Here is a 21,031-nt window from a genome sequence, read left to right on the forward strand (position 1 = left end):
CGTTGCGTTAGACATAAAACAAACGGAGCGCAGATCACTAAGCCTAATTCGTCTAATTTGTATAGGTGCTGGCCAAAGTTCTCTGAAGTAGGTTCTCTCTCTCTCTCTCTCTCTCTCTCTCTCTCTCTCTCTCTCTCTCTCTCTCTCTCTCTCTCTCTCTCTCTCTCTCTCTCTCTCTCTCTCTCTCTCTCTCTCTCTCTCTCTCTCTCTCTCTCTCTCTCGCTCCGATCTCTTGCGCGTCGCACGTTTTTTCGTTGCCATCTAGGGAGCCTGCTTTGCTAATCAGCACTTAACCCCATATATAATAAGAAAAACACACTAAGGTTTGATTTCAGTGTTTCCTTCTGTTTTTCATGTCCGTAGTATGTACACGCGCTGCATTATCGTGCGGCAGGATGATTTCATTGGCTAGCCCAAGGCGCTGAACATCTGCTTCGGGGGCGCGTATGGAGTAGGCTTCATCTTCGCAAGCAATGGTTTGCGGAGGGGTCTTGTCTGGGAGTAAAGACATATGTAAGGTTTATCGAAATGTTTTTAGGACATCGTACGTCAACTCCCACTTATGACCAATTACCTAGCCTAAGATTTTGCATGGACCACAGCATACGTCAGGATTTGGGCTTTATCGGTGGCGAGAAGTATGTTCTTTAATAATTTGCGGCTGAATATCGTACTTTATTAAAGTAGTCAGATTATGATGTCTGGAACTAACGTGAACGGTTTGCTGTCGTCGACATCTGTGGTGTCAACCCTTTAAGTTTCTAAAGGGGGGGGTCAAAGGAGTCACTGCACACCCCCGCAACTCCTGACAGGAACGCCACAGCGCGCGGGGCGGTTTGTCTGTACTTGGTGGACGACCTCCCCATTCCGAACGACCTGGTGTTCTGCGCGAGCGAATTCAGCTCGAACCGCGGAGGTGTTCGTGCCACTGATTCCGCGCATTGAGAGATCTGTGTTGCAATGGTGAGGTTCTGCACTGCTTATTTCTTCTTTCAGAACACGAGCGATATATTTATTCAGGCAATTCAACCTCAGCGGGTGAGCCAATTTATAAACGTAATGGCAACGGTTGTTTTTTTTTTTTTTTTTTTTGCTTAGAAAACGCGCAATTGGCAACACTCATCTCGGCGTGGTCGCAGTCGCTAGGGGTGGCGTTCTGCATAGACTGTTTTGCATTCTAATGTAGTAGAGCAACGCGCCACGCAAGGGCTTTGTTGAAAGACGGGGAAAGTGGTTTAGCATGCGGCTTATATGTAAGTAGTCTTGATTTTACATATATGTCGTATCTAGGGCATTCATAGTGGGTGATGTAATTTGTTCTCTAAAACATTGATATGTTCCTGAATAAGTCTGAAAGACGAGTCGGCTACGCCTCGTTACATCCAGTCTTCTTGGTTTGCTTCTCGGCGCTCTGTTTTGCGGTATCTGTAAACGAGCTGCACGTCTCCCGGGAGTATTTGATTTTGTGCGATGTTTCAGCGCGTGCACCAAACGCCAATGCGCCTACAATTTGCAGCGTCTGGTGTTATTTTTATGTGGTGTAAACACACGATTAAAGGATGGAACGAATAAACGAAAGATGTTGGTCGATAAGGCTTGGCTATTTAATGCTCCTGAGGGAGTACGTCCTTGTCTTTCTTCGCGGAGAATGCCTTTCTCGCACCAAGCGGAAAATATGAAGGTGTAGGGAAGTTAATCAGCTCAAATTAATTTATCGCTTTTGTGCACCATAACTGAAACCCAAGTTTGCACTGCAGTAACCGTATTTATGACATTCCTTGTTAGGAGGTATAGGCTTTTGGGTTCGAATCCCAAATACATACCGTTTGACACAATAGGGCTTTGGCCAAAGTTGATTTGATAGTATACGTTTTTTTTTTTTTTGCTTTACCTATGGCCGCGATGCGAGGTGAATTGAAGGCATCCTAAGTGAATTCAAATCGATTTTTCTAAAGGATACAGGAGTGTTTCCGTCTAGAACGCGAAGTGCTAGGAAGACGGAGTGTAAGGAAGACCTTATTAATACCAATCTGTGTGAATGATCCTTTTTTAGATACTGAAACCTTTTGTTGCCACAGTATTCTTCACTTACTTACATTCTGAATTTAATTTCATATCATTCCGTAGTTAATCTTTAGTCATCCATTGAAAACGTATATTTACCCCCCCCCCCCCCCCCACCCACCCCACCCCACGTGCATTATGTTGATTGCAACAATGTCTCATAGTGAAAGCTGAACATACAGTGACTTGCTGTACATGTTCGTTGTTATGCGGTCTAAAAAATGAAAATGTCACGTTCCAGGCAATAATATCGGCATCGGGTGAAGCATTGGCTATGCATCATAGCCAATGTTCGGCTTTTTATCCGTTTTAAAAGAGCACAGCCGGAACATAACGGTTCCTTAGACCCGGGTACTGAACGGATTGAAATGTTCCTGTTCAGGCATATAGAGCCTCTGTATGTATAAACGACATCTGTGACCTTGGGATCTGTGACTGTGTTTTGGTAAATCAATTAGGATCCACTTGCTGATTTCTATGAACCTTATGAGGTAACCATATTGCTGAGTGTGTATATGTGTCTGTGGGCTTTTTTTTTTTTTTTTACATTGGTGCCTGTATGCGTGATATTTTTGCGCATGTGTATCGGTATGTGAACACAGGTGTTTTTATGACCGTGTGTATGCGTTAGTGTGGGTGTTTTTATGACCGTGTGTATGCGTTAGTGTGGGTGAGAATGTGTCTGTTTTAATACACAGGTGCATGTGACCGTCTACGCATGGCTTTATGTGTGTTTCTATGTGCGTGTTCTTGTGACTGTAGATTGTGTTGGTCTGTGCGCACTCATCTGTGTGTGTGTTTCAGGATGTGTGTTTCTGTGTACATGTTTGTGTGCTTGTAGATTGTGTTGATCTGTGCGCACTTGTTTGTGTGTGTGTTTCAGGATGTGTGTTTCTGTGTGCGTGTTCTTGTGACTGTAGATTGTGTTGGTCTGTGCGCACTCATCTGTGTGTGTGTTTCAGGATGTGTGTTTCTGTGTGCATGTTCATGTGACTGTAAATTGTGTTGGTCTGTGCGTACTTGTTTGTGTGTGTGTTTCAGGATGTGTGTTTCTGTGTGCGTGTTCTTGTGACTGTAGATTGTGTTGGTCTGTGCGCACTCATCTGTGTGTGTGTTTCAGGATGTGTGTTTCTGTGTGCATGTTTGTGTGCTTGTAGATTGTGTTGATCTGTGCGCACTTGTTTGTGTGTGTGTTTCAGGATGTGTGTTTCTGTGTGCAGTGGCATTGTTGGCAGCTGTCTGGGGCATGAAAATGATTTCAGTGAGTATGTCTGTGTTGGCATTAGCCTTAATGTTGAACCACGTCTGGGTTAATTCCACTCTCATTGCTAAACCAAGCTGTGTGTGTGTATGTGTACTTGTGTGTGTGTGTGTGGGCTCATTAGGGGTATGGTTAGCAAGCAGCAGTCAGAATTGACACAAGCAGGATTTCCAAAATTTCCCAAAATTCTTAGAAGGCAAGATCTTAAAAGCACGAGATTCTGCTTTGTAGGCAGTGTAGGTTTATGACACTAGCCTCCATATCATAGCATTGCATGGTTTTTGAATTGCCCCTACATTAGTTTGAACATGCTGTGTTCATTATTGCACTGCAAACAGATACAGAAAAAACAGCTTCCTCATATTGGAAGGGAAACTGTAAGGTGGAATCCCACATAGTGAAATGCTCCATTTTAATTAAACTCTTAAATTAATATGAGTCCAACAGGGTGTATCCCGGTAAAATGGGCTCTCTACGAGAGTTGATTGTACGCCACACATTTTACAGTGTATAATTCTAAGCTCTGGAGGTGTAATTTGACTGTCCCAGTGCAACAAGAGGAATTTTGTGGCCGGGGATCTGGTACAGATGGGGGGTGGGGATTTGGAGGACCCAGTGAGGGACTCCGTCGCTGCGCGTGCTCCACAGTGAATCCATCCCGCCATCAATCAAAGAAACCACTGCCCATGGCGGCATCCCAGGAGTGAAATACTAGCCTGCCAGCCCCTCCACTTCATCACATTCATTTCATCTACACAATAAAACATTCATAAAAAATGTATATACAGCCTCACACACACACACACACACACACACAGACACAGTGTGTGTGTGCATGCATGTGTGTGTGCATTTTTTCAATTCATGAATTGAATTTTAATTTACTTGCTTACTTATCTTGAAAATTGACTGCCCTGACATGAAACTGACCACGGCCCTGCCCCGCCCTCATCTTTCCCACTTTGAGTGACAACCTTGTGTTTATTGTGCTGGAGGGTGGGAGGTGCTGCTGCTGCTGTGTGGTCTGGGCCTGGAAGCAGGTCTGTGTATTCGCTGTGTGGGCATGTGTGGTCAGAGGAGGCAAAGAAAACAATAGTCTTGGAATGTTGGGGTGTTAAATGTGGCATTGGAAGAGGCGTTTGTTGGAGGAATAGGATGGTTAAGTGCTTATTGATGTCTTATGTTTGAGGATGAATGTTCACCACCAATAGGAAGTCTGATTCACAGACTGTGCATGCAGCCAGCACACATTTAAACACACACAATTAGACATGCACACACACACACACACTCAGACATGCACGCACACACACACACACTCAGACATGCACTTAAACATGCACGCACACACACACACACACACACACACTTAGACATGCATGCACGCACGCACACACACACACACACACTTAGACATGCACGCACACACACCACACACACACACTCAGACATGCACTTAGACATGCATGCACACACACACATTCAGACATGCACGCACACACACACACACACACATACTTAGACATGCACTCAGACATGCACAGACACACACACACACTTAAACATGCACTCAGACATGCACGCACGCACGCACACACACACACACACACTTAGACATGCACGCACACACACCACACACACACACACACTCAGACATGCACTTAGACATGCATGCACACACACACATTCAGACATGCACGCACACACACACACACACACACACACTTAGACATGCACTCAGACACACACACACACACACACACACTCAGACATGCACTTAGACATGCACGCACACACACACACACTCAGATATGCACTTAGACATGCACGCACACACACAATCATACACACACACACTTAGACATGTACTCAGACATGCACGGACACACACACAGACACACACTTAGACATGCACTCAGACATGCATGCACACACACACACACACACTTAGACATGCACTCAGACATGCACGTGCACACACACACACACACACACACTTAAACATGCATTCAGACATGCACGCACACACACACACACTTAAACATGCATTCAGACATGCACGCACAAACACACACACACACTTAAACATGCACTCAGACATGCACGCACACACACACACACACATGCATTCAGACATGCACGCACACACACACACACACACACTTAGACATGCACTCAGACATGCACGCACAAATGTGCACACGGTTGAACTGACGAGCATGGACACATGCATGGTCATGCGTCAGTAAATTAAATCTATATCTGTGATGCTGTTGCCTAAGTGATCTTGAAAATGGATTGTATATGTGAAGCCCGTAGATGCCAATGCACACGCACACATGCACACAAGCGTGAGCATGGTTAAATTCACATACATGCCCACACACATACATAAACACATACACCATTGGGAAAGTAATGAATTGTGATGTATATATGATGAAAATTTGTAAAAATTGAAACAGCAGTGCCCCACCATGGCATAAAACCTGCAACCTCTGAATTACATGCCCAGTTTCCTAACCAGTGAACCCCCAGATTAGTCTCACAGTCTTTTTTTATTTCATTGAACACTGAACTACATACTCATTTTTTTGTTTGTTCATAAATGAACAGTGAGCGTATTAGATCAGAGGTATAACTACATTAACATAGGAGCCTAATATTTAAGTATTATTAGCTATGACAAGTGATCAATGCCGCTTTGGGTAATTATTTCTACATTAGTAGAATTAGAACTTTAATTGAGTATAATTATTTGAGCTTGATCAGTTAGCATTAATAATCTTAAACAAGATATATATATATATATATATATATATATATATATATATATATATATATGAGAGGTGATACACTGTTTTAAAATCTTTGGACCAGACAAACGTCTTATATCAGTGGTGGCAAAAAGGTCAACATAAATGAAATAATTTTACAATTACTAAATATAATAATTCAGTAACTGTTATTTAAATAGACAATTCTAAAATAGGGACTTGCTTACAGATGCTATGCAATCCAAACAATAATAATTAATTCAGTTAAGTTTTTTAAAGCGTGAAACCGAGAAATTCTTATAGTGCAAACAATATGAGGATTTGGTATTTGTCTTTTGGATACCGTCTTGCTTACCTAGGCAACATGGCAATTTAAATTTTAACCAATCAGCAGTGTTTTCTTTTGGTGGGCTGCCAATCAGAAGTGAGCTTAGAGGGAATACCCATTACAGGGCGGACATGTGATGCCACAGCTCCTGATCTCCTGCTCAGAAGGCACACATCGCTTAACCCACTGTAGAGTAAGTCTTTTGGAATGTTTTTGTTTTTCACAATTCTAAGTCGGTGTTCTAGAACTTCACCGCTTTCACATCAGCAAATGTCACATCAGCATTAGAATGCTAAGTTAAGAAAATTTTAACTGCATATTTGTGATCTTACACCTTAAAGGGTTTAAAAGGCTATTTTATATTTTTCCAGTTTAGATATTTGGAAAAAGGAATTATAAAACTGTACTGCATGATTAAACAAACACTTTAACCCGTTGAAGGTTTTTCAGATTTTTTTTTCCAGAATTCTAAGTCAGTGTTCTAGAACTCCATTGGTTTCAATTACCAGTAGTGATTGTTACATCACTGTTAAGTACATTCTAATCATGTATTTGTGATCTTCCACCTTAAAGGGTGAAATGTAATACAGTGCTGCTGCCAGTCCCAAGTGCTCTTTTGTTGGGTGACTGACATTTGTGACTTGCTTTGTATTGGTTGATGATTTAATCATCAGCCAAAACAAAGCAAGCTTAAAAAAATGTTAAGCTTTATGGATTTTACAAATCCATAATCTATCATCCATATTGCACTTAGTCTTATTACATAACCTCTGATTCGGCATCACAAGTGCGCATAAAGCACGTTTAAATTTGACACAGACGTGAGCCAGTGGTTTGCGCCATGCTAATGACACACAAACCCAAGATACACAAAACAAATCCACAAAGAAGTGCGTTCAGTGTCGTTGTCGCTGGTGTGGTGAATTAGATGGGGGGGGGAGGTAAGGTGTATATTGATGGCTGACTGGTTGCTATACAGATGAATAGTGAAATATATTTCATGCTTCATAAGCATAACAGCCTGATTAATTCTCTCTTTCTCTATGCGCAGATAAGAGGTGAACTTCCCACAGAACGAGAAATCAGATTATCGTTAGCATTACCAGACTTCCTTCCCATTATGTGACACGCAGATACGCTGGCTTTGTTCAGCAGGCTGGGTTGCTTTGTTCAGCAGGCTGGGTTGCTTTGTTCAGCAGGCTGGGTTGCTTTGTTCAGCAGGCTGGGTTGCTTTGTTCAGAAGGCTGGGTTGTTTTATTCAGCAGGCTGGGTTGATCTGTTCAGAAGGCTGGGATGTTTTATTCAGCAGGCTGGGTTGCTTTGTTCAGAAGGCTGGGTTGTTTTATTCAGCAGGCTGGGTTGCTCTGTTCAGAAGGCTGGGTTGTTTTATTCAGCAGGCTGGGTTGCTTTGTTCAGAAGGCTGGGTTGTTTTATTCAGCAGGCTGGGTTGCTTTGTTCATCAGGCTGGGTTGCTTAGTTCAGCAGGCTGGGTTGCTTTGTTCAGAAGGCTGGGTTGTTTTATTCAGCAGGCTGGGTTGCTTTGTAAAGTAAATCATCAGTTAATGTACCAGTCGAACCCTGGATATATGTGACTTTCCCTCACCATTGTGGCATATAGCACTCATAATATATCAGAGATCATGAAATTGGAAACCAAATGTGTACACACACAATCCCTCACACACACACTCACTCACTCACTCACACATACACACAATCCCTCATGTATACACACACGCACACGCACACACACACTCACACACACTCTCTCACACACACACACACACACACACACACTCACACTCACACACACACACACACACACTCACACTCACACTCTCTCTCACACACACACACACACACACACACACAGTGTAGGAGGTGAGCATGAGGCACCAGTAAAATGGAAATTCGGTTCATTAACTGTGACAGAAATCCCTCAGATATTCTTTCATCCACACAGAGAAAGCTGAAAGCCTGTCACTAATCTCTCTGAACATCCCTGAAAAAAACCTTGAGCTAAAAACTTACACACTCGCTCAAACTTCTGCATCTTGCTCCAGGATGCTGAGCACATCTACATTATAAGAGTGTTCACACAAAAAAAGGAATAATGATAATTCATGGAAAATATGCATTCATATGTCTGACGTTTAGAAAGAGTTTCCACTCCCTTCTGTCATGGTGATTACATTCTTACTCTCCTGTGCAGCTGAAAAGTACCTTTTCTTACTACTAATTTTGCACAAGCCACGACTGAGAGATTTCCTGAATTATTAACCATCTTTGTCCACATAATTTGTTACAAATCTTAAGAAAGCCAGATCAAGTCCCTCCTGGCTTACAGACACACACTGAGATTAAAATGATAATCTAATATCCTGCAGCTGCATCCTAAAACCAGCTTGTCCGCCATACTTACACTTGGCCCTTTGATTGTGGGGGAAAAAGTATTGTTTAGACACATCAAAAATTGTAAAAGAATAGTAAAAGCTTTAAGAAAATATCTACTTTGTCTACATGTGGCTGCATCTTATTTAAGTGCCCTTTCATAAACAGGATGTGAAAAACGTTTGGTTCGTGGGCACATTAAAAAAAATATCTGCCACCAAGGAATACTTCGGAATACTGAAGAGGAAAACTTTGGGAAAAGTGGTCATGGCAATCCCTTCGGAGTTCATTTTGACCCCAATCCAACAGGACGGCAGTTGTTTTTTTATGTTTTGTTTTGTTTTGTTTTTTTGTCTGCGTGTGGATTTATTTGAACATCAGTTCGCATTTTCCCTCTTCAGATGTAATAATCTGCGGGCTTTTCTGTTTTCTTGGAATTGTACATCGTCCAGCATTGACAGATGACATCCCCCTTCTGTATATCCCAGTTTGCTATAAAGACTGCTATTATTGGATAAAGCATACCAGTACTGGTTTGGAAGTAATTGGATTTGGTACCTGAGGGGAGGGGAGGGGTGGGCGGTTGTCAGTGATTCATCCGTTTATGTGTTTGCGGGAACACGCTCGGATGACTAATTCTGAGATGCCAGGTCTGCAAAGTGCACTGCTGGGCTCTGACGGAAAAGATTTCGGTAAAAGTTCGGAATTAATAACACCTTTCCCTCTCCCGGCTCCGGCTCACTCACTCACGTTTCCTAGCACCAGCTGAACGGCCGTGACACGTTCGCAAAGACACGAAAGCATGGCCGCTTCCCGCATTAGTGGAGTGATAAATTTAACAGGTTCAAAGCATGCTCGGCATGTAAAATGTCCACTACACAGTAAAATGTCCAGTGTTAATTAAACTCTAACAGAGTATATGAGTACAACAGGGACATATGTAGGGGAGAGTCGCCAAAAATATAACAGTTTTTGGATTTTGCCCATTTACTCAGAAAAAAAAAAAAGTAGCCTAGCTCTATGAAACTGAACCTCAAATAGCTTTCCTATCTCAGTAGTTCAAAAGTCATTGCAATTACATTCATAATTTAATCGAGTCGGATGCATTTAAAACCAAAGGACATGCCGTCCTATGTTACAGTCGCACCAACAGAGGTGTTGAATGATTATAGCAGTTAATGAAAATGCCCTATAATGTGCAAACGCAGGTTTTTTTTTCCTGCACATATTAATATTAATCAAGGAAACACATTTCCAATGGCAATGCAAGACCAGCCACATGGCCATATTATGAAGCATTTTACTTTATTCAGGAGAAAGACTGCCTAAACCCTGCCATGCCTGTGGCCAGGTGGCGAGTTCCTCTCCATTAATCCCTTTGAGCATCCAGGTGAGGCTATGCCATTGCTAATTAGTTGAACACATTTAACATCAAACACTGGACCAACTTAAAAAGTCAAACACGTTGATGAGAAAATTAAATTTCTTTAATAAATATTAAAGACCGTTTAAAACGTCTAAAGTTTCCCCTTAAGGACGCTACATATAGATGGTTTTCGACCCCATTTAGTGTCCCCGTTCTCAAAAAAATGAAGCCTTCTCCATGACCTCCCTGGGTTCTGACTCCCTCCTTTTCAATTTAGAAGGCATTCTGTAAACATATGGGGGCAACAAAAAGCACACTGCTTGTTGTAACTCAGAGGCGGCAAAATTACAACAGCTGTTACACTTATACAGAGGGGGACATATTTCCGCAACAGATTTTCACTTAACTTGCTGAAAAACAGTTAAAATAAAATAACCTTTACGGGATTTTCATTTTATTTTATCTTGTTGCTCCGTTCCTTTGGGAGATGGTAGGGTAGAAGACTAAATTGCAAGTGTACAATGGCTACGGTAGCTGCATGGCACTTTACCGTGTGTACCCCCCCGTAACACACAGTTGATTAAACACTTACAATTGTACTGTCTACCTGGTTTCTAATAATTCCAAGTGAACTTGGGTTCATATTTTGAAGTCCCACCGAGCATCAGCGCCGTGCACACGGTCAGCACGCTGTTTCTCCTGGAGAATAAGGACTGTCTGTAAGCGTGTAATAAAAACCTCACAGGGTGCAGAAAAACAGGAGTGATGCATTTCAACGACACGGAAATGTAATTGAAATTTGATAAAAGTTAGAATAACAAACATTAGTTGGCAGGCCGTTTTCACAAGAAACAAAATTACACTGCGAAGTTCGGGGTGGTGTGTTTCGTTTTTTGAGGGAGTTTAATTTGTTTCCGCTTCTGTTTCAGATTCCGATGTGACGCTGTAGAAAGAGATCGGTCCAGTGTCCGCTTTTCTGTGAACCACCCAGAACACACACAGCAAGCTCGCGGAAATTTTTGAACTTGGGGAGCAACAAAAACATGTCGGTCGTGATTTCAGTACGCCTACTCGCGTTCTGCGCTCTTCTCTCTGTGGTAAGCACCAACAAGGACACCGACGAAGATGCGTTTCACCTGTTATTGTTTTTTTTAAGAAGAGTTTAGAGTTGCTCCTAATGAAGGCATATATTTCTATGCATGCATGTACTGTATGTATGTATGTATGTCTTAGTAATAGCACATTTGATAAATACTGTCAAATTATTTTTAATGTCAGTGATCAGTGTATAATGTGTAATTATTTCTTTAGATTTGTGCTTAAGGCTGCATGCATTTTGGCTGTTCGGTTAACAGCTTTTGATAAAATATCATGACAGTATTTTCAGAACGTTGCAGTAATGTTCTGGAGAATCAAAACTTTCTGGAAACTTTGTTACAGCCTTTCTTTCTTTTCTTTTCTTTTTTACAACCATCAAAAGCCAAACTTTCAAACTATGGTTTAATTTTTTTTTATTATTATTGTTTTTTTATCCACCGGAAAATCAAAACAGTGTTCCCATAACCAATTTGGGAATATTGGAGAAATATGTTCTATTACAGTGGTTCCCAAACTTTTTTGGAATGGATGGAAGAAATTTACTGGTAGTTTGTGACAAATTTGTGTGTCAATGACTTCCGGTCCATTGTGGGTTCCGAGGTTTGTGTGTTCAGTACCAGTGGTCCCTGTAGGTTTGTGTGTTCAGTACCAGTGGTCCTTGTAGGTTTGTGTGTTCAGTACCAGTGGTCCCTGTAGGTTTGTGTGTTCAGTACCAGGAGTCCCTGTAGATTTGTGTGCTCAGTACCAGTGGTCTCTGTAGGTTTGTGTGTTCAGTACCAGTGGTCCCTGTAGGTTTGTGTGTTCAGTACCAGTGGTCCCTGTAGATTTGTGTGTTCAGTACCAGTGGTCCCTGTAGATTTGTGTGTTCAGCACCAGTGGTCCCTGTAGGTTTGTGTGTTCAGTACCAGCGGTCCCTGTAGATTTGTGTGTTCAGCACCAGTGTTTTGTCTGGTGTTGCAGGTTTTAGGCATGCTGCCTGGACACTCTGACTGTGTGATTAAGAGGGAACAGGAGAAATGCATGGAGAAGATTGCCCATGACGAGCCCTCTGACGATCTGGAGTACAGTAAGAGATTTGTGTGTGTGTGTGTGTGTGTGTGTGTGTGTATGTAACAAAAATAACAATTAAACCAGCCTGTAAAACAAACTGAGAGGTCTCTTCAAAATAATGATAAAATAATATAACAAGAAACAAACAACCAACTGCCAAATCATAAAAAAGGAACTCCAACTTTAAAGGTCTTAAAATGGCCTCTTTATTGAAAAATATGCTTTTGGGGAACATGGAGGAACTCTCCGTGGCTACTACGCCCTCTGAAGGACATGAAGGGAATGACCATAAAATCCCGGTAAGGACCGGTTCTGACCGGGAGTGGGATGGAGCGTGGGTGCGGCCACACCGCCTACCCCCTTTTGAGTGTCAAAGACAAGACACTCAGTATTTTCTGCTGGACATGGATTTGTGCGCACATACCTGTCTTGTACCTCCACAGTCCTCCGAACTTGCAGCAAGGCAAAATGTGAATAGAGGCCCAGAGGGGTTACTCCCAGCAAAACCTCCCAGCATCTCTTCGGAACGTAAAAGAGGAACAATTATCTTACAAGGAAGGCCTTAAAGACGTGAGTCTCGACACTCTCACACACCCTCCTTAAAAACCACCAATAGAACGAGCAACGGCTACAGTCCTTTATGGACAGTCAGGCTGAACATCTGAGGACACAGTTAACCCTGAACTGGCGAACTGAATCATTTCCAAACTCAGATGTTTAGGGAGATTCAGGAAGCCATGGGCCCCATCTTCAGCAAGAAATCCTTAGCTGCACCCGACCAGTCCTTAGTCTGGTTGAGGAAGTCATTCCTTGAAACAACACACCAGCTCAATCCGCCAGCCCTCTCTTGTAACCACAGCTGTCCAAACCAAACCAAACCTTTGGTTCCTCCATCTTCTCAGCCTGCTTTTTATACATTCCAGGTGCAGCGTTTGCATTCCGGCATGTAGTCTGGAGTCATCCCTAAGTCAGTTCCATTCCCTACTGACTCTTCTTTTCAGGTGGACTTGAAGGGAAGGTTCATGGGAAAACGCCCCTTTAAACTTCAGTTTCCATCCTTTGAAAGGAAAAAAGAATGTCAGGATCCTCTCCTCCCCATGATTCCCTTGTGTTGAATCCTCTCACAGATGATGAAATTCTGGCAACTTTTGGTCAATGTTCTCTATGGCACAGCCTGGGGCTGGTGGGATGTTTGTCGGCTGGAAATCCATAACTGGGCAGCGTTTGAGGAGAAGTTGCTTTCAGCTTTTCTCTCAGGGGATTATGGGAATGAGCTGGAGGAGCGGATGAGAACTCGGATTCAAGGGGACAAAGAGTCCATCTGGGATTTTGTACCGGTCTCTTCTCTGTCGGTGGAAACCAGACATAACAGAAACAAAAGCGATACAGATGATTCTTAAAAATGTCCATCCTCATCTGGCCAGTCAACTGCAGAGCAGTGGAGTCACCACCTGGGACAGCAGCCGGAAAAGGACAGAGAGGAACGGCGACAGCTGGACGGAAAAAGGTTTCCCTGCACTGAGGAGGTCCCGACTTACGCAAGTAGGAGGTTGAACAAGGCAGAACGGGACTATTCCACCACTGAGCAAGAATGTTTCGCTGTTGTCTGGGCTCTGGAAAAATGGAGATACTGCCTGAAAGGGAGATTTTTCACAGTGGTCACTGTCTATTCCTCTCTAGTTTGGGTATTAAAAATGCAGAAGTCCAACACACAACTCATCTGGTGGGCTCTCAGGGTGTAGGTGTTTACCTTTGCTGTAGAATACACTACTAACCCATTACTCTATACTTACAGCATGTATCATGTACTACCAACCTACTGACCGCAGCTTACCTACTCTATACTTACAGCTCTATACCCACTACCAACCCACTGACCACAGCCTACCTACTCTATACTTACAGCTCTATACCCACTACCAACCCACTGACCACAGCTTACCTACTCTATACTTACAGCACTATACCCACTACCAACCCACTGACCACAGCCTACCTACTCTATACTTACAGCACTATACACATTACTAACCCACTGACCACCCTACCTACTCTATAGTTACAGCACTATACCCATTACCAACCCACTGACCACAGCCTACCTACTCTATACTTACAGCTCTATACCCACTACCAACCCACTGACCACAGCCTACCTACTCTATACTTTCTGCATCTATCATGTACTACCAAGTAGCACTGACAGCACTGTACCTGCCCTATAGGCTATCTAATGCGTTTATCACAGGCTCATAGTACAAGACCTGTTCTGTCTGGATCAGTGTGTGCTGTTGCCTCAGCTAACTCAGTATATATCCCAACATAATTTTATTTAATTTGATATTTTTCAGTGCAGTCAGGACATCTGCTACGCTGAGCTCCCTGAAAGCAGTTTAATTTACTTTGTGCTTTTTTTTGTGAGTCCCTATGGGTGGTGTGTTCTGTTGTAATTTGGTTGACTGATTAACTGTGTTTTTGTTCTGTTGTAATTTGGTTGACTGGGTAATGGTTTGTTTTCACAGCTTGTGGTATCTTGCATGACTGGTTGACTGCTTGTGTTAGTGTTTAACTGTTGTTTAGTCAACTGGTTAACTGTTTGAACTTTTTTGCTTTTGGGACAGTTAAGAGCTCTGTCACTCTCCTTTTCCTGCCTCTCTATCTATTTCTATTAGTTAAATTCAATTCAGGTTTAAATTCTGTTAAATTCAGTTTATTGGCCTGACTGGAATACACTTACATTAAAAAAGCTCAGTCTTGTAGTCTTGAAGAAAGTAAAGTGGACTGAAACATCACACATTCTGGCAAATTTGATTGAGGTTGCTTGTGGTGATGCTGGAGTTCTTCACATTTAATACCAAAACGTGCTGAAATAATGATAAAAATACATCAGACCATGATCAATCTACCCAGTCTTTATTTTTGTAATATGTCCCTTGAAAGCCGGTTTTCACGAGACATTTTACATTGGGGATTAAAAACCAGAAAATATTTTTTTTGCTTGAGCTAAATTGGGGAAAAAATGGAAAATATTCCCTCAACCTTTGAAAGGAAACATGGCAGAATGTAGAAAATAACAGCTCAGTAAACAAAAACAAATTTATGAAAATAGGCCAGCACTTCTAAGGGCGACTCAGGCCTTGGGATGGCAAGCTCTGTGCTTCTTTATAAGACTGATATTCATGAGCTCCATGAAAGCTTCCATTTAGGGATCCATACAGAACATGTACTATATCTATGGGTATACAGGACTGCTGATATACCATATCTATGGGTATACAGGACTGCTGATATACCATATCTATGGGTATACAGGACTGCTGATATACCATATCTATGGGTATACAGGACTGCTGATATACCATATCTATGGGTATACAGGACTGCTGATATACCATATCTATGGGTATACATGACTGCTGATATAACATATCTATGGGTATACTGGACTGCTGATATACCATATCTATGGGTATACAGGGCTGCTGATATACCATATCTATGGGTATACTGGTCTGCTGATATACCATATCTATGAGTATACAGGACTGCTGATATACCACATCTATGGGTATACAGTGTGTGTATGTGTGTGAGTGTGTTAATTGTTTTATTTTTAGCCTGCAGTGCCACCTGGTGGTCAGATAAGGAAGTAGTTCTGGAGCTTGCTTCCTCTTTCTCCTCAGGGTGTCCGTGGATGTGGGATAACCTCACCTGCTGGCAGTCTGCTGCTGTGGGAGAGGTGGTGGTGGTCAGCTGCCCAGAGCTGTTTGAGTTTATGAGACCCGATGATGGTGAGTTACGCGTGTCAGAGCTGTGTGTCTCTGTGTGTGTATGTGTGTGTATGAGTGTGTGTTTGTGTGTGCGTGTGCATGTGTGTGTGTGTATATATGTGTGAGCGTGCATGTGTGTGTGTATGTGTGTGTGTGTATCTGTCTGTGTGTATCTGTGTGTGCATGTGTGTGTGTATGTGTGTGTGTATCTGTCTGTGTGCATCTGTGTGTGAACGTGTGTGTGTGTGTACGTTTATATGAATGACTGTGTGTTTCAGAGCTGGGGAGGATTAGCAGGAACTGCACCGAGGAGGGCTGGTCTGAGCCCTTTCCCCACTACATTGATGCCTGTCTGTTTGATGACAACGCCACCAAGCCTGTGAGTTCACTTTCAGCAGCACATACACTGCACCATAGTGCTCAGTAGCACCCCCCAGTGGCTGGTCTGTTAATGTGCACTCTGACTCATTACTGTGCTAGCCCAGCTTATGAACCACAGTTGGATAACAAACAGCAATTGGCATATATATGTGTGTGTGTGTGTGTGTGTGTGATTGAGAAGTCTAGATTGGGGAGAGAAAGGGGGAAAAGTATAATGAAAAAAATAGAATAATGAATACATAATCAGAATCCCAAAGCAAAAAGCAGAATACTAAATTATATGCAAAATTTGTGTGATCATTCTGTGATCAAAGCTGAAATACTGTATGCAGGTGCTCTTGCTCAAAAATCATTCAGTCTGAGTACCAGAAATTCCTGGTGACTGCCTCTGTTCTCCATCCAATAGGATATGTACTATGCATCAGTCAAAGCCCTGTACACTGTGGGCTACAGCACCTCTCTGGTTTCCCTGACGACAGCAATGGTCATTCTCTGCAGATTCCGGTGAGTAGCTGCAAGCCGGGTTCAGTCCATTGAGACATTGTTAGCCCCCCCCCCCCCCCCCCCCCCCCCCCTCATAGTTAGTTCACTTATTAGACTTATTTTGGGGCGACATAGCTCAGGAGGTAAGCGCGGTTGTCTGGGCATGTCGAAGTGTCCCTGAGCAAGACACCTAACCCCTAACTGCTCTGTGAATGAGAGGCATCAATTGTAAAGCGCTTTGGATAAAAGCGCTATATAAATGCAGTCCATTTACCATTTTACTTACACAGGTTCACATGTTTATGCACTGTCCCTTTATACAGCTGTCTATTTAGTAATTCAGGATAGGTGCTTTTCTCAAAGGTACAGTGACAGTGGCCCATTTTGGAATTTGAACCTGCAATCCCTTGGGTGCAATCCTGCTACTTCAGTTATGAGAGGCTGTTCAGATGCCATCTACAGTCACTGCCGGAGGGGCACGCTGCTAACGCTTCTAGCCTCTGAAGGCTACGGGTCATTATGTTTGAATGAATACCCCGATGGATATGGACGGACTGAAAATATATGAAAAATAAAATATATTATTTGATATTGCAGTGCTCCAAAATATATGGACAAAATTTTGCCACCTTCAGTTATGTCAACATGTTTTTATAAAATACACTGCTGCTAAATATTTTGATCATTGTATTTAAAAAAGAGACATCACATATTTACCATATACCATATATTTCAACATATATATATATATATATATATATATATATATATATATATATATATATATATATATATATATATATGTATTGTTAATAAATATATTGATTCACCCCCCCACCCCCCTTTTTTGCTTTAAAGGAAACTTCACTGCACCAGGAACTTCATCCACATGAACCTGTTTGTGTCGTTCATCCTGAGAGCAATATCCGTCTTCATAAAGGACGGGGTGCTCTATGCTGAGGAGGACAGCGATCACTGCTTCGTACACACTGTGAGTGACAGCGATCACTGCTTCGTACACACTGTGAGTCACTGTAATCACTGCTTAGTACACACGGTGAGTGACTGTAATCACTGCTTAGTACACACTGTGAGCGACTGTAATCACTACTTAATACACAGTGTGAGTCACTGTAATCACTGCTTAGTACATACTGAGTCACTGTAATCACTGCTTAGTACACACTGTGAGCGACAGTAATCACTACTTAGTACACAGTGTGAGTCACTGTAATCACTATTTAGTACACACTAAAATAGCAGAGCACGGCTAGCAGATTCTGTGTGCTAATATTTAAACACCAGTCTTACTTCATTACAGAGTGAGACTCAAATGCTGTGCGTGCTTATTCAAATACATGAAACCGCTAAGCTGAAACTCTAAGGCTGTCATAACACATGACAGGCCTGCTTATGATCATGAACTCGGTGAATACAGAATTCCATCCACTAGCTGAGCATTATCTAACCCCGAACCAGCGCGTTGCTTTTGATCTCTCTTTCTCTCTGTGCGACAGACGCGTCCACGACTGTCCGGCTGGTTTTAAACCGGACCTTATTTTGGGATTGCGTGCCCCTTACCCATAGTCTATCCCACAATGCTTTACTGCGTCCGTGCTGCGTGACTCAGACTGCGGTTAATTAGAAGCCCTTGCAGGGCACGGAGTGCGTGGGGGAAGCGGGGCTCAGAAAGCACCCATTAGTGCCGCATTAGCACATCAACGCTCGCCCGTATCTGGGGCCAGCGCCCTCCCCATCAGCCCTCCACAATGACCCGTCGCCATGGCGATGGCTGGACCCCATAACGACACCGTCCGTGTTCCGCATCAGATCGAGGACCCATTACTGAGCCTGAACGGATTGGGGGTCGGGGAGGGGGGGGGAGGCGGGTGGTTCAGGGGGTGAGGGGAGTGAGTGGGGGGTGCATGATTTGCCGTGCCAATTTGCTATTAATGAGATTTGACATGTTGTCATGTGGAGATGGTACTCGTGCAAAGAGAGGTTTATTATAATAAAGCTCCCACCCCCACTGTTGGCACTGGGGGAGGGAGGGGGCGTCCTGGGGAGTACTGGGGGTGGCACTGGAGAGAATTTGCTGTGTAAGAGTCAGCGGAGCTACAATGAGGGCTGTTTGAAGGTCCTGCCCATTCCAGTATCAGTGCTGTGTACATCGACGGCCCCTTTTGTCTGCACTACATGTATCCCATATACCTGGGCCGGCCTCTCTCTCTCTCTCCCTTTAGGAGAAATCCGATTGGCTGATTGACATGAGTGTAGCAGTCACTCGCCCCCCTCGGGAGAAACCCGATTGGCTGATTTGACATTTCCCTCCCCTCAGCTGAAGCCTTATTGGCTGACTGACGTGTCTCTTCTCTCAGGTGGCGTGTAAGTCAGTGATGGTGTTCTTCCACTACTGCGTCATGTCCAACTACTTCTGGCTGTTCATCGAGGGGCTGTACCTCTTCACCCTGCTGGTGGAGACCTTCTTCCCCGAGCGGAGATACTTCTACTGGTACACCATCATCGGATGGGGTAGGCCTCCTCCGCCGCTGTCTCCTTGGGCACTACGAGACCAAGGATGACAGGCACGAGAGATTTAATATAAGCGGAAAAGAGTAGCGGGCCCAGTTCTGACTCTTAAGGGACACCTGGGCCTGAGCCCATGAAGCCACCACCCTGGAAAATCCCAAAGGACTGTCCTGAGATATACTGTGTATTTATAATAATAATAATAATAATAATAATAATAATAATGAATAAGCTACAATAAATACATTATTATTATTATTATTATTATTATTATTGTTATTATTATTATTATTATTATTATTATTATTATTATTATTATTAATAATAATGTTTATGTAAAATGTGCCTTACTGGATTTCATACTTTCTGTGCGTGCAAGTCATTTAAGTGCCTTACTTTTCACCTGAGGATTTTGAGCATGAATAAACATGGCAGCCCCGAAGATTGAACACTGACAGCGTGGCGTGTAGATATTGCCATTCATATTCATATCCATATTCATGTTCATCTTTCTGTTCCCCCAGGGACGCCCACCGTCTGCGTGTCCATCTGGGCTGTGCTCCGGCTTCACTTCGACGACTCGGGGTGCGTGCTCGCTCTTTCTCTCCTGAATGGAATGTTCCGGCATGTCAGTGGTTACCCTCCCTGTTCCTGGAGCTGTGACCGTCCTGCAGGCTTTTATTTCAGCCCTAGTTTGACACACCCGACTCTACTGATGAGCAGCTCAGTGAGATCTCTTGCTGCTGAATGAGGTGTGTGCTTTGTTAGGGTTGGAGTGCAAACCTACAGGATGGTAGATCTCCAGGAACAGGACTGAGAACCACTGCTGTATGTGCATCGGTGAGGGTTTCTGACACAAAACTGTCACATCACAAACTTTCCCTGTTAAAAAATAAAGAAAGAAAGGTACTTCCTGAATTGCTTCAGTAAGTTGTCCAGCCGTGTGCATGGATTGTGTATGAAGGATGTGGGCTTCCCTGGATGAAAGCATCTATGCTAAATGCATAGAAGCAAATATAGCGTGTGCATATTAAACTGAGACGCACTGATTCGAGTGGACCAGTCCTGTGTTTCTTCGGACGACAGAGTACATTCATGTGTTGCAGCAGCTCGGTTCCTATGGAAACGGCGCTAATGATAAAAATCACAGTGCGTTTCGACTGGCAGAGTCGCCGTGACGACTGAGACCGTTACTGTGGGGGCTGCTTGTGTCCGGATGAAGATACTGTAGCTCTACCCGATTTCACACACAATAAACCGGTCTGCGTTTCACACTCGATGTCAAAGTGTTGGATTTATTAAAAAAGGGGAAAGGTGTATTTCGGTCAAAGTAACTTTTTTTGCTGTTAAAAAAAAATAAAAATATTGACTGACAGTGATAGAATCAGGGATGAACCCACATGAATGCGTGAGGTGCTTTTATTTTGGAATTAAACACAGTCAACGACATTTTAGCCGCTTCCCACAGACATCTGACTACCTGGTAAAAACTGGTAAAAAAAAATGTATTTTTATTTTTCACCAGTAATGCTC

General features: G+C 43.0%; 1 protein-coding gene across 9 annotated transcripts in view; it reads left to right on the forward strand.

Moving 5' to 3' along the window:
* Nucleotides 1-224: 224 nt before the first annotated feature.
* Nucleotides 225-21,031, forward strand: part of LOC118232831 (pituitary adenylate cyclase-activating polypeptide type I receptor-like) — a 34,193-nt gene continuing 13,386 nt past the window's right edge. For 4 of the 9 annotated variants that reach the window (XM_035427981.1, XM_035427987.1, XM_035427988.1 and 1 more), the window contains exons 1-9: nucleotides 645-963; nucleotides 11,117-11,284; nucleotides 12,246-12,351; nucleotides 16,019-16,126; nucleotides 16,384-16,484; nucleotides 16,893-16,990; nucleotides 17,828-17,960; nucleotides 19,348-19,501; nucleotides 20,023-20,083. In XM_035427981.1, coding sequence (XP_035283872.1) covers nucleotides 11,231-11,284; nucleotides 12,246-12,351; nucleotides 16,019-16,126; nucleotides 16,384-16,484; nucleotides 16,893-16,990; nucleotides 17,828-17,960; nucleotides 19,348-19,501; nucleotides 20,023-20,083 — 815 coding nt within the window. In that variant the 5' untranslated portion in view covers nucleotides 645-963; nucleotides 11,117-11,230. The other 5 variants (XM_035427984.1, XM_035427985.1, XM_035427983.1 and 2 more) reach the window with 5 other exon arrangements.

This window comes from Anguilla anguilla, chromosome 8, assembly GCF_013347855.1.
Source record: "Anguilla anguilla isolate fAngAng1 chromosome 8, fAngAng1.pri, whole genome shotgun sequence".
In the NCBI taxonomy this organism is placed as follows: Eukaryota; Metazoa; Chordata; class Actinopteri; order Anguilliformes; family Anguillidae; genus Anguilla; species Anguilla anguilla.